We start from the raw sequence: 17,797 nt of genomic DNA, 5'->3' as shown, positions 1-17,797 counted from the left end.
TGTTTATAATACATATGTATACATGGAAAAAAAGTAAAATGGAACAATTTATTATGCCTTAACATACAAATATTACTTTGACATTTTGTGTTATGCACTCTGTGATTGCTTAAATAACTGAGGGAACTCAGATCAATTCTGTAGAAAACAAGGAATCCAAAAAAGTAAGAGAAGATTATAATTTGAATTAGTGGGCATATAAATATTCCTAAAAATGTATCAGAAGGTGTAGATTTTCATGTTTATTCTATTGAAATAATATCTTAGATGTACCATGTATAAGATAAAAAACTATCTTGGTTTATTTAATTCTAGCATTTAAAATCACCCCCAAGAAAAGCTTGCCAGATTGCAAAGGAAATCCCAGACAGACATGGCAGGTTATTTACAAAAATCAATGTTAATTTTCCCTTATTTCCTCTAGTAGCAACACGTATACACTTTACATTTTCGAAAATCAGAATTATTACAGCAACTTTAAATAACCTTCAAAATAACTAAATTATTGTAGTAGGCACTGTTCATTGTATTCTGTTTTGCCCTTTCTTTTTTTGCTCTACTTATTCTTTTTCACTCTATCTACTCTGTGGTAAAAAACAGTAAGTCTGTGTTAAAAAAGTAAGTTTCAACACAATAAAAGCCACTGGCTGGAATTTCTGGTTTCAACATTTGTCCCCCGTTTAGAGTCCTACGGCCATGATCGCAATAAGACATAGTCAAAACATTATACTCCAAACATGTATGAAATGCTACTGCTTAACAAAAAACCTGATCTACATAATTTGAAGGAAAAAAGAAGAGGTTTTGTTTGTTTCGCAAAATACATATTTTTCTTTCCGAAAACTGGTGTGTTCTTCACTTTAAAAAAAAAAAAAACAGGATTTTTTATTTTTTAATCAGTACATAATAGAAATGATTTGAAAGTGACTTACTGATGTAGTATTCTTGCACAATGCTTGTGTAACCATATATGGCAGAATATCCAAAAATTATAATCATAACCACATCTCTGCTGTCCAGCTCTACTATGTGTGCTGAATGACCTTCCACAGCATATTGTTGGCCATGTACAAGCACTGCAGGAGTTCTGGTACTCCATGTTTGACTGGGTATGTTGAAAATCCACAGCTCATCAGTAACATTGCCATTATTTGTTTCAATTTTGCCTCCATACATGTAGATGTCTTCCTGTAAAAATTAGAAGGGAGAGAAGATAAAACAAATAATGGATTACAGAAAGATAACATCTGAACTGCATACTTCTGTGCTTCGTAATATTTCATAACTGAACAATCTGATTTAAATCTTCACATTTAACTAATACTACATTAACCAGCTCAATATCAGACACTAATCCCAGATAATGATATTTAAACTAAAACAACAATGATAAGGAGACTATTTCTCTGAAAAATAAACCCAGCCATGAAAATGACACCAAAATGAATCTCAACCAGATTACTTCAAGCAGAAAAACTTTAATTACATGGCTTTTCTAATTCATACTGCAGCATTCTATTAGAAAAAAAAAAATAAACAGAAATTATATTATATTGTCTTCTTAAGGAACAGTTCACAGAACTAAAAATGTGATTTTCCACACACGCAGTCTACGGGGATTTCATTCAGCATGTGCACAAGAGACCACATTCTTTCTTAATAGCAAAGTAACTCAGATCCTGAGAAACTTCACAGTAATCAGAGCCCAAAAAAAAGGGACAATGTGTGTATAGCATCCTCTTGGGCACATTTGCTAAAATCAAATCCCATAGAAGTGTACTTTGAGTTCTTTTAAAGGGATGCGAAACAGATTTTCCAGTCTTCATGAACCACATAAATCAAACAGCAATGCCATCTGTTTTGATAAGTGATTAATGATTTACTTAAATATTGACTGAAAGAAAATCCTACTAAATCTCAAACTTCATCTAGAGTAGCAAACCAAGGCATACAAAGTCACAGAACAAATTCCAGCTTGTTGGCTTCACAGACTGGCTCAAGGACAGTTTATCCTGAGTAAAAAAATCTGTCTCTGGTTCTGAGAATGATACTTAGTCTTTGCTGGACATACCAGAACCACATACACTCTGCATCCCATCTGCATGGTGTTTGTACAGTTGGCAGTTGTCTTCTACATAATGCAATGTAATACTCCAGGATTTACCCTAAATTCAATCTTACCTGGTTAAAAAAAAAAAAAAAAACGGAAGCTGCAGGCTTAGCACATTTGGCAAAGTTTTGCTTGGCATGGAATACTGAGCTTTAGAAAAAGGGACTAGAAGATAAAGAAACTACCTAATATAAGAAGTTTGGATCAACCATGCGGAAATTTCAGACTTATTGTACAAGGAGCTGATGGGATCTAAATTGAAATGTAAACTGCATGCTATTATCATCATACACATCAAGAAAGATGAACTCAAACTGGCAGGCATGTAAAATACAGATGATCAGAGGAATGACAGTCTATTTAGTCCAGCAAAACAAAGGCTTGAGTGGGTTATAATGCTGTTTACATACCTACAGTTAAGTAGGTCTATAAACAACATAGTCCAAGACCACATGAAACACTTCCTCATTACTCAGAGAGATTAGTCAGACTGACCAAACTGTCTGACCTGTCTTCAAAAGTATGAAATTTATGCAAGATTTTCAACTATATTTTCATTTGAGGCAGGGAAACGTTTCTTGATTTGGAATTTGAAGTTGCTCCTATGCAGTGATTCACTGTGTTACCGATTAGTTTGGACCGGTGGTGTTTGAACAAAAGATGTTCACATCCTTCAGTAGGAATTTGTAGTAGGATTAGAGAGAAATATATATATGAACCTATTCTTTTCCTATGAGATAAAACAACATTTCAAAGAGCTTGGTGAAGACCCACAAAAAGTGTAAGGAGGCTGTGCGCTGATCCAAAGGAATTACTTGAATAAATATTCTTAAAAGGATTGAATATGGCTCATTTGTTACACTGCCATATCAATCTCAAAAGGCAAATCAGCATTGCTAACATAGTGGACTAATTAATTATTTATTTATTTATAAATGCAGATAACAGAATACAGCAGAAAGAGGGAGCTAATTAGGGAGTTGCAGGTGCTGTATAACAGTATTTGAAAAAAAAGATTTCTGACACTGAGGAAAGACACTACACAAAAAAAGGTGACCTAAAGAGCTGCGTGAACTTCGAAACGATTACTCAGACAGCTGACAGTAAGAAAGTCCTCCTCACAGTTCTGCTTAAATGATTCAAAGTTCAGATAAAAGAACACTTCTGTGAGGAGCAATCTTTATAAATGACACAGCAGATCCTGTACACAAGGCTATTCACAGAGAAAAAGACAAGAAGGTCATGACAACTGCTTTATCAACACAAAAACAAATTTAACTAAGCTTCGCTCAGGGCTATTTCTGAGATTAAGAAGCTCCTAGCGCTGCTGAAAAACACTTTAAAAGTTAGCAATGATCAGCTGAACATGGAGAAAGAAAGGCTCACAGACCAAAGCCAGTAGCAGAAATACAGAATAAAAAATAAAAAATTTTTTTAAAAAGTGTCGTGCATAGTTATACAGGACAAAAAACAACATCGTAGGCACGTAAAGGCGGACATTTATCTGGAAAGCCTAATCAGGAAGAGATTGTAGGAAGCGTACAAGTGCAAATGGTCCTAAGCAGCCTAAAGATTGTGAAAGAAAAGAAGAAATCCCCTTATAAACTTATACTACCTTTATAACTTACTTATAAACTAAATATAAATCAAGGTATATGCTAAAGGTGAGGCTTTCTGACAGACACAATACACAAGATATAGACCTTCAAGAGTGCTAGTACACAAAAACTGCTGACCTTTAACTTAATAAAGCATACTAGATATTTGTTTATAATAAGATGGCATACCACAACAGGAATGAGATGAAAAACAATACACAAAAAAGTATAAAACAGAGTCCCTGTGAAATTAGTGAGGAAAAAGTGTCAAGAATCTGGCCCAGGTGGAAGATGTTAAAAGTTGTACTCCTCAGCCTGGAGGAGGGACAAGACCAAGAGGCAAATTCCAAGGAACAGGTAACAAAACAACAGGCAGATAAGCACCAAGAAGATACAAGCTCTCCAACACACTCATATTTTAAAGTTTTGACAGCACGTGTCAAAAGCAACACTTTTAATCACAATGTCAGGTAGTGAAGGTGAGTATTTACTCAATAAATTAACCTTGGTCATTTTAGATATATTACTTCACATTAATAAAATTATTTAAGAGGTTACATAAACCTTTAAAAACCTTGTGTTTTTTCAATTAAAATGTCATATAAATATTACCATATGAACATGGAAGTATATAAAACTACACTGTATACTGAACTTGTAATTCAGAACTCCTGCTCAGTAGGGAATTCCAGCAAAAATTAGAAACTGCTGTAAACCGAGCAGGTAGGCAGCTCATTCATTCATAATATTCCAACCTAATATCACATCAGCTGGTTTCTTGGCAACTGTGCAGGTGCAAGCCAACAAAACAGCTAGTATAGCTCCTGTTAGTTTCAATGGAACCAAAACTTTCCAATAGATGTTTCGATTTTCTCAAATCAGCTTTTTTCCCCTGAGAAAATTATTCCAGTAGAAATTTTTTATGAACCATGATGATAAAGAATGGTTCAAACAAAAGGTATATGATCTGTAAATAGTTGACTGTGCATGTTGGGTGGAGAGGATGAGAGCAGAAGGCAGGAATCATAAGAGCAAAGCCAGGATTTGAACAAAACAGTTAAATCATATTTCTCAAGATAAGAAGAAAATATTCATTTGATCTAGTATTTCTGTTAAGAGTAATGATTGACACACACATTTCCACTAGCCAAAATGGAAACAAGAGAATAACTCTCATACAGAAGGAGAACTCAAAATAAACTGTGACAATTTGGAAAGCCTGCTGGAGGAATTAAGACAATTTAAGGCAGTAAAATTCCTCTTAATTTCTTCACCTTATTGATATCATCAGCATCTTTGGAAAATGTGGTTTTTTAAATAACCAAATAATTCAAATAAAATTAAATGCCTGGTGGGAGAGGGTAAAAAAGAGAGAGCGAGACTCTTCTCAGTATTATCCAGTGAACAGACAACAGGTGACGGACACAAACTGGATTACAAGAAATCCAGTTTAAATGTAAGAAAACACATTTCTTTTTACAGTAGGGATGGTCAAAGACTGGAATAGGTTGCTCAGACACATTGTGGAATTGAATATCCTTGGAGCTGGAACCAAACCCAACTGGAAGAAGTCTGGAGTAACCTGCTGTAGTTGACCCTGTTTTGAGTGGAGAGGCTGGTCAAGATGATCTCCAGAGGTCCTTTCCAACCTCAACTATTCTTTGTGAAAACAAATTTTTAAATACAGCCACATATCTGGAGAGCCTCTTCCTTATTTAATTTTCTATTACAAACAATAACAAAAATAATCCATTGGACGATCATGAATAATATCCACACTGTAAAAGTTAAAATATTTTTCTTTAAAAAAAAAAAAACACCATAACACCAGAAATTTTGAAAAGTCACTTACTTTGTGTGACTAAACAGATGACACAGGAAAAAGAGTTCTGATTAACAAACGGCAATTGGCTTAGCAGTCTGAACTTTACAATTTGAGGGCAAAATTCTTTTAGAAGCCGGAAAGAGAATAAAATCTTTCAATGTGCATTTATCCTTAGAGTTACAGTAACAAAGAAAGTCAGGATCTACATGAAAGCACTAATTTCTGTAAATTAATATAGGCTCCAAATTCAAAAATAAATCCTCCTTTAAGTGAGTAATCATAAATTAATATGGTAATTTGTGCATTCAAAGTTTCATAAAAACTGACAAAGTAACCCACAGAATTTCCACAAAATAGGTAAATGAATACTTATTTTTAATAGAGGTAAAAAGATAAAAAATTGCAAAAATGACCAGTGATCCAGTATGCTTTACTTCAGCTGTCTCACGTTTCCGATTTCCACGAATGTGTACTTGGTAATTCCTGAAAAATCATGCCACAACAGTATCACCTAGCTTTTGCATAGGAGTTTTAGCAAGACTTCAAATCGCTTCATAGAGGAGCATTTTACAGTGAGAAGAAACTGAAACAGAGCAAGGAAGTTACTCAACAAGATCACCAAAAGAGCAAGTAAGACCAGCCACTTGTCTGATAAGTCCCAGTCAACAAACTATAAAGCAGACCAGAGTACTTCACATTGAATCCAGAACAAACAGACGGCCAAAATTGTTAGTTCCTTTGATCTTGGATCTTTTCCCTACACCATATCTCAGTGTTAATATTGATTTTATATTTCATATAAATGCAGTAATTCACTACTTTTCTGAAACTTATATTTTTATTAACTTAGACTTTGCAATTTTTCTTTTTTCCTAAAAGAACAATACTTACCACATGCTCTGACTGTACCTGGGAACACTACACTGTTATGCAAATCCTGCCTGCATTCCAAAAGAATCTTATCTGGTAGTTACCACAAAAAAAAGAAGTGTAAAGAAAATGCATAAGGATGTAATAAATAATCCATTTATAATGAATTGGAAGTAAATTAATCATGTTAAAATAACCACATAATTTTAATTTTATATTAACCATATCATGGCTGCACAGAAAAGTTTATCTCTCAGAACCCAGTTTTCTGCCTTAATTCTTAGTCATTCTCTATTTTCTTGAAACAAGACTATCAATCTGTTTTACTCCCTTAGACTGTATCCATGCATTAGTATATAAATTAACTTTATGTAAACTAACAGGACTCAAAAGTTCATCAGAACTTTTCTTCTCTACGCTTACCTGAAATTTCTAAAAGTTTAGGCAAATCTGTACATCATTAAGAAATTTCTGGAATTTTTTTTTCAAGCAAAATATAAGTAAGACTCAAAAAAAGTTATCTGGCAATAACTCATCCATTACAAGCCTGTTTTCTGCATTCAATACATGCCACCTGGTTTAGGACTGTCTAATACCTCCTCTTCCTTTCCCCAGACCATTACCTCCTTTAGTATGGTAACAAAATCTTTTATGTGTCTTATCAAAAAAAAAAAAAAAAAAAAAAAGAGAATAATCAACATCTCTACTTGATGCCATAATCTTCCCATTAGATCAGGGCTAACAGACTGGAAAGCAGCCTTCACTTAACTCTTCCTCCTGCAGCATGATTTATTATGCTTAACTTATTGTGGAACTATATCCTCACTGCGTAAGAACCTGCGTAAGAACCTGCGTAAGAACCTGCGTAAGAACCTGCGTAAGAACCTGCGTAAGAACCTGCTAAGTTACACGAGGAGCATATTATAATCTAAGCTTCCCAAAAGGACCAAATTAAAGACAGTACATAGTGCAGGAATTTGTATATCAGGAGGTTAACCTAATCAAGAGTGCTCACTTTATTTCTTCATTATTTCCATAGTTTTCCACATTGTTGCTGGCTACAGTTAAAGGTATTAATTCATTGAAGGATTCAATTAAGTCGGTTCCTATATATCTTAAAAGCCAATAACTTTTTTCCTGGACTACAGTGGCATTCAAAATGTAGGACAGGAAAATAAGGTAGTGTGCTTTTGGCAAAAAAAAAAAAAAAAAAACAAAATTTGAAATTTATTTGTTTGCGTGAACATTCCTACATTTACAGAAAACTAGGCTGAAGAAAAGCACACAAATAAAACTATGCTAACAGACCTTTAAAACTGCTGAAGGTATAAGCTGGAATTTTAGCAGACATGTCAGTCTGATCTTTTGTACATTTAATATTTGGATTAAACATGTTGGAAAGAAGGAATAAGTAATGGAGACTGCATAGAAAAGTATTAACTAGGCATCTACTTTTAGATCTGCTAGACATAAAAACCGATCATGCTTAGACTTCGACTTTCAAACCAATTGGAATGAATATAATGTTTAAACAAGGAATGAAAAACATCACACTTTTATATAAAAGAGCCAATCGCTCAATGAATAAGGTTCACTTAATTGAAGAGGAACTCTGAGTAGGCTTTTATCTAGACTACATGCAAAAAGTGTATGACATCTCATCTAACCTACTTCTTATATACTTCTGAGATCTGCAAATCAGAATTAGAAAGCAAGTTGTGCATAAGATGTAATTTAATGTTATAAAAGAATAAAACTATGCAACTTGGTGGTACAACCTGCTAATAATTATTAATAGAATAGTTAGAAAGGACTTTTACATTCCTGGTGCTATTCCAAATTATACTACAATAGCCAAAAAAAATAAGCATATAAAATAATAAAAACAAAACAATTGGTGAAAGATTTTGTCTCACTCATATTAAATCAGAACAATTTTTTACTCTTTTGTGTTTTGTTAGTGCTAGCTTTTGATTAGTCTAATAAAAAATACCAGAAAAGATATACAGACTCAACATCAATATCAATTAATTCGGAAACAGAATCAAAACAATTACCCTTTTTCAATAAAGCTTTAAATTGGAAGTAGCATTCATAAAACTCAAATGAGACAAATTAAATTTGACTACATATAAAATGGTCCATATACTGGAAAAAATCTTTACAATTACCACTATGTTAGCCTGCCTGTTTGCTTCATTCCTGTTCCCAGTCTCAAAGGAAACAAATCTCAATGCCTAGTCATCCTTCCACTGTTTTGGGACTACTAGCAACAGTTTAATTACGAGGTCGAATTCTGTGATACAACCACAAGCTCACTACCACATAAACTCCCAGCAGTGACCATATACTTACCCCATATGCAACTCCCTTTCTACTTTATTTCAGGGATCTAGTATTTTTCCATTTACTATCTACCTCCCTATCTAGTCACTGGTTAGCAAAGCTATATGTACCAACTTGAAAAACCTCACAAGCCATTTCCTCCAGTCTCTTTATAATCCTATTTCTTATATGAATTATTTCAAACTATATTGACATTTTTCAGTATCAAGATGCCAGGAACTATATATAATCTTTGGGATACAGGAGAACCAATTGCCAACAAATATAGGTAGCACCTTTCCAATAACTACTCTGAAGAAACACTGAATGTAATACTATCTAACAGTTTAGTTGGTCTAAAAGCAAGAACACTTTTATACTCTCTCCTCTATAAATGCATAAAAAGTCTTAGTCGCTTGTTATAACTAAACATCAGTGGGAGTCTTCTGATCTTTTTTTTTTTCCCCAGAATAAAGAAGTACGGTACTTCAATTTTAACTAAAGAAGCTTTCTGAGGGAAATGGGCACAGTAACTTACTGCATTCTCCACAGAGTCAATTATACAGCTTCAATTTACCTTGCACCACAATCAGGCAATACTAGCTCTGTGCTCCAGTCTAGTGCTAGGCTTTGAAATCTCAGGAGCTCAAGTCAAAAACTTAATCTAATTTCTTCTCTGTGGATATTTTTTCTCTCAACTATAAAGGAAACGTTACACAATGACTAGTACACAGCTCAAAACACAGCTCAAAGCTGCCATCTCTAGGTATTACGTTCTACTACTCTTCACACAATTATTTTTTCTGTTTTTTTCAAGAGACTGAACAACTGAAAGGAAAAATATCAAAAGTTTATCCTAACAAGTTAATTTAAGCCCTTACTTCAAAAGGATTTACTTTTTCACTTGAAATTTCTTCAGCTTACATGATCGGTTCCTTTCGGTCCATGTGATTTTTGACATTTGACGTAATCACCAGCACAAGCAACATATTAGTTAACTATTTGACATAAGTGGTGCTGTGTTCATTATTAGTGAATTCTAATTACTAATTAACATGTGCCTTTGACAACAGCAACAGCTTCTTCACTACGCACTTCCTTGTAGCTTTAATATTAACAGGAGTTGCATTTCCTCACTGAGATCCAAAAAGATCTCTGAATTAACGCAGGTCTATTATATTTAATATTTGCTGGTAAAAGTATCTCTAAAATGGTTACCCTTTAGTCTGGAGTATCTCAAGAAAATACTAGCACTGTCAAATAAAAAGGTTAAATGATATTTTAAGCCTTTATTCTGAGCTGCTAAATGATACATTACTTGAATGTTTCCCAACCAAAAGGTCCACATTCTACAAGAACTGTAATAACCAAAGATACTGGTCAGAAAGATCTGACCTTTCAAAGAACAGATAATACATTAGTAATGAATCAGGGAACTGACGAGAAGAAAAGCAATTTTTGAGTTGATGTTGGGACATGCACAAAATCTAGTTCATATTACTACTCAAAAACATCTCTGGAAGAGCAACAGACGCCGGGGCGGGGGGGGAATCTACTTAGTCCTACAATTCTGCTTAACTTCAAAAGGAGCACTACATAAAGAGAAGACCAATCCTAAAAAGAAACCAACACCCAACAGCATAAAATCTGTAATGATGTAATGATAATATGAAGACATTTTAAGGACATCTGCTCAGACCACATGAATGTTTCCTATTTAAGAAAAACAAAACTTCCCATTACAAATAACAAAATAAATAAAGCTTAACTTAACAGGAGGATAATGGCGACTGTTAGAAGAAAAGGCTCAAAAACTCTAGCAGATTAAAACACAGAAACATATAAAGGCAAGCCATGAAACAGTTTAATGAGCTGCCTGCAAAATTATATATAAAGTACTAATACATCATTTTTCAAATGCATTAGAAATACAGCCAGCTAAATAATTTGTGGTGCCAACAGACAGTCTGAAGGAGTATTCTGAGAAGATAAAGCAGAGCAATAAAATGAAGTTAATTCTCCCATGTGATTTCTTCATGGTAGATTTTACAGGTATTTCCATGGCAGAAATTAATACAGGAGGTTATAGTAAAAAAAAAAAAAAAACCAAAACCAACCCAACAACAACACAAAACACCACTGACAAAATAATCAGCAACAAGTCACCAGGATCAGTTCTGAAGGATTTTAAGAACAAAACAGCTGACCCATGTCTGTAATATGTAACTCCCTCCTTAAAAATGTGTCAGTACCAAGAGACTGAAAAGCAACAGGCAGAAAGGACAGAATTCAGTGAACACATGGATAAGACAGACAGACTGAGGAAAAGTCTAACAACTTTTGAAAACAGAAGTTATATCCTGCAAATCATTGGATTTTCCTGAAGGAATCAAAGGTCTGGTTGATACAGTTATCCGGAATTTCCAAAAGATGCTTGATAATGTTCCTCATGCCTTGAATAAGCTAAACTGCTCTGGGAGGAGCAAGGCAGATAACACAAGGGTAAATAATTTGATAAAGAAAATTTTGGGAAAAAAATGCTCACTTCTTAAATGAATAGAGGTCATTAGTGATGTCCCACAGAGATCTACAATTGGGATTTGTTTGTTCAACATACTCAAAAACAATCTGGCACAGGAATGAATGGAAAAATGATAAAGTTTTTTTGACAAAACTATGTTACTCAAAATAGCTGAGACAGTGGTCAAAAGCAAAGAATTGCAGAAGAATCTCATAATACTGAATGGGCAATACAAGGACAAATAAAAGGGTAAATAGAAGTTCACATAGATAAGCATGAAGTCATGCATACAAATAAAAAACAATTTTAAGTCTGTACATAAGATGGTGGGGTTTGAATTGACTAGAATGAGATCTTGAGGTTAGAACTGATAATTCTGTGAAAATACCAGTTCAAAGCCAACAGCAGATTTTCAAAAAGCCAAAATACCATGAAGAATTAATAGCAAAAAATTAGACCATTAATTCTATGACATCAATATCTGAGGTACCAATACACTAAAGACTATGATTCCCCCTATCTCAGAAGGGATATAACAGAACTAGAAGAGCTAGAGGAAATGACACAGTGTTATCTAAGGTATGAAATAGCTTCCTTCTGGAGGATTATTAAAAACACATCTAGCAAGGAATTTTCAGCATGAAAAAGAAATGATAGAGAGAGGATATGATACAGAAAATCATGAGTGGTACAGAGAAAATAAATGGAAAACAGTATAAGAAGTAGGGATTATCAAAATTAAACCAGTTAGTACCAGTTTCCCAAAGGGTGGTTTTTCTTCACAAAATACACTGGAATTCTTAGGCACAGCATGGTATCAATGCCAAAATAAATATATGGTTCAAAAATTTGGAAAAACATAAAACATGGATTCATAATCTTTCCACAGAAATACTACCCTATCTTAGAAAATCCCAGCTGCAAACTAGGACAATATTTGGAGGAAGCTTCTTTGGCGGCTCACGGCCTAGACAGGTACACTCTTCGCTGGGTAAAAAACTGGCTGGACGGCTGAGCCCAGAGAATTGTGGTCAACGGAGTTAAATCCAGTTGGCAGCCGGTCACGAGCGGTGTTCCCCAGGGCTCAGTTTTGGGGCCGGTCCTGTTCAATATCTTTATCAACGATCTGGACGAGGGGATCGAGTGCTCCCTTAGTAAGTTTGCAGATGACACCAAGTTGGGTGGGAGTGTTGATCTGCTCGAGGGTAGGAAGTGCTCTGCAGAGGGACCTGGACAGGTTGGATCGATGGGCCGAGGCCAACTGTATGAGATTCAACAAGGCCAAGTGCCAGGTCCTGCACTTGGATCACAACAACCCCATGCAACGCCACAGGCTTGGGGAAGAGTGGCTGGAAAGCTGCCCAGAGGAAAAGGACCTGGGGGTGCTGATTGACAGCCGGCTGAACATGAGCTGGCGGTGTGCTCAGGTGGCCAAGAAGGCCAACGGCATCCTGGCCTGTATTAGGAATAGTGTGGCCAGCAGGAGTAGGGAGGTGATCGTGCCCCTGTACTCGGCACTGGTGAGGCCGCACCTCGAATACTGTGTTCAGTTTTGGGCCCCTCACTACAAGAAGGACATGGAGGTGCTGGAGCGTGTCCAGAGGAGGGCAACGAAGCTGGTGAAGGGCCTGGAGCACAAGTCTTATGAGGAGCGGCTGAGGGAACTGGGGTTGTTTAGCCTGGAGAAGAGGAGGCTGAGGGGAGACCTCATCGCGCTCTACCACTACCTGAAAGGAGGTTGTAGCGAGGTGGGTGTTGGTCTCTTCTGCCAAGTAACTAGCGATAGGACGAGAGGAAATGGCCTCAAGTTGCACCAAGGGAGGTTTAGATTGGATATTAGGAGAAATTTCTTTACCGAAAGAGTGATCAGGCCTTGGAACAGGCTGCCCAGGGAAGTGGTGGAGTCACCATCCCTGGAAGTATTTAAAAGACGTGTAGATGAGGTGCTTAGGGACATAGTTTAGTGGGCATGGTGTGTTGGGTTGACGGTTGGACTCGATGATCTTAGAGGTCTTTTCCAACCTTAATGATTCTATGATTCTATGATTCTAAGTTCTTGTCATTTTTTCTTATATTATTCCCTAGGCATTCACTGTTATCCATTATTCAAGATGTTACCAGGCTAGATGAACACACTGGTTGGTCCGACTTGATACAAACTTTTTTGTTCTTCCCTATTGGAGGTGTCTTATGCAAACAGCTGAAAATTTGGGATACAAGTTCTGTATTTCTCTATCACAGTTAACAGGTTTTCCATCATCTGTACATGGCTAAATTATGCACTGCATTCACTTTTGGTCCTTTATATTTTGGAGACATGACTAACACAAGCCAAAAATTAACCAATTAACAAAAGGCAATTTTTTTTTTTTTAATACAAATCATTTCTGTCTCTATATTCTACCAGTACAAATAATCCTTTTTTTCTCCTTCTTTTTTTTTAATTAAAGTAAAACTTTAAAAGTGCTTTCAATAAAGCAGCATGCAGACTACATGATACCAGTAGAAGCAAAACTGCCAGTAGTTCATATTTATTTGAACTCACAGTAAAACAGTGCTACAGAACAACAGTTTGTATTTTAATACTGGTCTGGTCCTTTACTAAGAATAATAAAACAAATAAAAATTTATTTTTTACTGTCATGGCGTTTAGGTCATTAACAGGCCTTAAAGGCCCTGACCAGCCTTACCCAGGGCTCAGCCATGGACCTTCAGTCCCCCACTGCTTGTGATCCTGCCTCCTGGATGGACCTGGACCTGCAATGTAGGTAGCTTGTCTCCTGGATGGACCCCTCAGGCATATGTTGTAGCCTTCTCTCCAGTCCTGTCTCCGGCCCTGTCTCCTTTTGCTCCTGACTGGACTCCCTGGATAGCCCCTGGACCCGGGTCATCGCTTGCCATGAGGCTGTCAAAGGACCCTGCTACCAGCACCCAGCTCTACCTGCTGGGCTCAGCTCCTGGGGATGGTGCTTGGTCAGTGAGGGCACTGCCCACACTGGAGTCACCCTTGTCTCTCAGCTCACCTTCCATTACTGCAGTTCCAATTATATTAGCTCCCTTTTATTGGTGGGTTTAGCTTTGAGGGTTTATGGTCAGCTAAGTGACTTAGATGTATTGCACAATTTTTGGAAAAAGATTGTGCAATAGTTCTAAGTACTGAAGAAGACACTAATACAAAATGCTTAGGGACTAGAAATTAAATTATCCTCAAAAATCTATGTTCACGATTAATCATTTTAAGATCGCTAACAGCACACACAGAAAGAAATTAATTAAATAGGATGCTGAAGAGTCCAAACCTGATATAAAGCAAGAGTGTGTCCATATCTCTGGAGTGGCCCTTTGGATACAGGTACTACGTTCCATATACTGCTTTCCAAATTGTAGCTAGAAGAGAAATAGAAAAGTAAACATTTTCTACCTGCAGAGAAATAGGGACTTTTGTATGTTTGAACTAATTTCTGTTTGGCCAAGTGTGCACACTTAATGAGTCACTGTTGTTTATCTGACATGGTAATTTGTTAGCAGCAGTAACATGATCACGTTTAACTGTTACAAGTGTAATAACTAGTGACAGTATACTAAATGCTTATCAATAAAAACAGAAGCAGGTCTTTCAAGGACCCATCAAAAATCTCAGAAAATAGGACTGTAATAAAAATCACCAGACTTACAAGAAAGTTATGAAACTTGATTGCTAAGCTCATTGTTATCAGTCACACCAAAAAAAAAAAAACACCACTAAACTGCTTATGCCACAGTCTTTTGTACTACTTTGAAAACTTATTGTTGAGCTCCCTCTCAGCTGTATGATTGATTTTAATTTCCATTAAATTTTAATTAACAATTAATCCATTAATGGATTAAAACACAACAAGATGGAAGGGAGGTAAAAAATAAGAAGACAAAGATAGAAAAGGAAATCACCAAAGATGATGGGATTTGTTTTGGATGATCGCAAAGGTGTGGAAGAAAGCAAGAGGTAGACAAAAATAGAGTAAACATGATAATAAACATATTCTAACACTTACATTTACCGCATTTAGGGCCTGTACACATATACAAGTCACCATACAAACTGTCATAAATATAAAGAAGTGAAATATGGATGACCTGCCTAGCCCTCCTGGCAGGGCACCAACAGAATAAGTGCATGCATTAAATACAAGTCTCCTATAATTATAAATTAACTTCAATAATGTGAATAGCATTCTAGATGTACTATCTGAAAATATCAGCACATGGATTTATTTTACTCTTTTATCACTACAAACATTTTTATGCTTTGCAGCAATGTATAGCAAGTTTTCACAAAACTGAAGAAATTACACATTAGTATCACTTATAGATTAATACTACCCATATTTTAACTTTTTTTAATCTTAAAAAAATTACAAGCAGAAAATAACACCATTATAGAATCTAAAAACATATAAAACTTTCAGTTAGATTACAGGATAGAGTCTACCTCCCTGATAAGATCAGTTTTCCCTAAGCCACATCAGAAGGGATCTGACAAAGGAGAAATCACTTACTTCAACACCATTTGGAATGCACTGTAGTTAAAAGTGTATCCACCAATCACCCACATAAATTTCCCATGTAGGACTGCCTTATGGGAAGCCCGGCCCACAGAAGGGCTGAATGGCTTTACGTTTGGTAGAATCCAGTAAGACTCCGTGGAAGGGACGTTCAAAGAACAATCTGGACCTGTTTTGTAAACAAATGTGCAATTTGTACAATCTGTTAGACAGGGATGTTACAGCCAATAAAGCAGAAACAGGGGTGGCTTAATTACAGATGTCAGGATTGCTCATTCTGATAAAATACAGTACACACTTTTATGTTTAACAGATGCTCAATGAAAAAAATTGCCGACAAGGGACGTCAGTCAAATTGAAAGCGTTAGATTAGCTCAAATAATGATACATTTCTGCATTCTACTCAGAAAACATACTGTATGAGTCACAAATTAAAAGAAAGGCATGATGCATCATATTTTTAGATGCTGTATAGGTCTAAAATGTGTAGCACAGTATACACTGCATGTTACCTCTGGAGAAAAACTATACTGCATTTGAACTAATCAGAGTAAGCTTATATCAAAGCAAATAACATTACAGTAAATTAAGTTACAATACAGATTATACTATATTAAATCTCAGGAATCAAAACTTGCCCTTTGCCAATGCCATTCTGCATTGTCTTTCAAGAGTAAAATACACTGTAAAGTGCTTTATAAAAAGAATTATTTGAATATTTAAATTTTATTACATTTTATAGATTATTCTACAAAGCTACCAAAACCCACAACTATATACTATTTTAGCCAATTGTTTCTGCTAAATAAGGAAAAGTCAGCAAAATGCATTATTATTAAGTTATATTACTATTAAAATCATGAATAGCAGAAATATTTATTTTTCATTTGTTCTGTAATAACCCAAATGTGATCTCTTCATCATTAGTTTATGCTCTAGATGTTGGAAGAACTTTAAAATCTTGTTATTAAAACCTGAATATATTCAGAAATTTGCTTTAAAAAAAAAGCATATGCACTATTTGCCTCTTGTCAGTGACTGTACATCATTACTGACTGGCTTTATTTCTATATGGGGAACACTGAATTTTTAGGACACCAATGTGTTCTACTTAAAGCATTATCAATCATGGAATTGAAATTTTTATCATCAGTGATTGCATACAGATACTGTACGACAGCTAAATTATTTCTGTAATTTGATGCTGATATGACAGCAATGTTAGGTCCCTCTGGGCCTTAAGTTGGGCAAATCCTTCCCTCAAGCTACTGGACATTACGAAAAATCAAAGCTGTTGAAGTCAGACTGGGCATAGCCTTCTTTGAAAACTCAGTGACAACATGCTAAAAAAAAAATACCACAAAAAAAAAAACCAAACACACACACACCCCAACAACAAACACACACACACACACACACACACCCCAACAACAAACAAATATACAAACACCAAAAAGGCAAAAAGCAAACACACAGGAAAAAAAAAAACTAGTCTGCATCCCAAATGTCACAGGTGACATCAACTTTTTAAAAAGGTTCCAGGGAAGATCTGGAAAACTACTGGCCTGTACGTTCTTGTTTCTACCAGACAAATCAGCAGAAACTAAAAGAATGGACAAAATTAGTCAATAGATAGATAATTGCCATCTAGCTTTCATAAAGAGAAGTCCTGTCTTCCAAACCTGTTAAAGTTCTTTGAAGATATCAAGATGGGGTGATCCAATTGATACACTGACAGGGATTTTAACAAGGCTTTTTACATAATTCCTCACCAAAGACTTTTAAGGAAACTTGACTATTGTAGCAAGAGGATGAAGGCCTTTGCATGGCTAAATAATTGACTGTAAGATATAGTAAGAAATAGTAGACAGGAGTAAATGGCCACTTCTTAAAGGGAGGGAGGTCACCCGTGGAGTCCCACAAGGATTTCTGCTGGCATCCAAGGTATTCAACATACACATTAATGATCCTGAAAGAGGATGAGCAGTGAAGAAAGTTTAGGCAATT

The 17,797-nt window shown here is 35.6% G+C and overlaps 1 protein-coding gene across 1 annotated transcript in view; it reads right to left on the bottom strand.

Annotated features, from left to right (window-relative positions):
- ATRNL1 (attractin like 1) overlaps window positions 1–17,797 on the bottom strand; it is a 543,008-nt gene that overhangs the window by 463,438 nt on the left and 61,773 nt on the right. Inside the window, exons 6-8 of the mRNA XM_075155134.1 lie at window positions 15,785–15,959; window positions 14,549–14,636; window positions 933–1,188 (exon numbers count right to left, since the gene is read on the bottom strand). Coding sequence (XP_075011235.1) covers window positions 933–1,188; window positions 14,549–14,636; window positions 15,785–15,959 — 519 coding nt within the window. The remainder of the gene's footprint in view (window positions 1–932; window positions 1,189–14,548; window positions 14,637–15,784; window positions 15,960–17,797) is intronic.

This window comes from Calonectris borealis, chromosome 7, assembly GCF_964195595.1.
Source record: "Calonectris borealis chromosome 7, bCalBor7.hap1.2, whole genome shotgun sequence".
Lineage (NCBI taxonomy): Eukaryota > Metazoa > Chordata > Aves > Procellariiformes > Procellariidae > Calonectris > Calonectris borealis.
The sequence above is the reverse complement of the archived record's forward strand: the minus strand, read 5'-3'. Positions and strand labels throughout refer to the sequence as shown.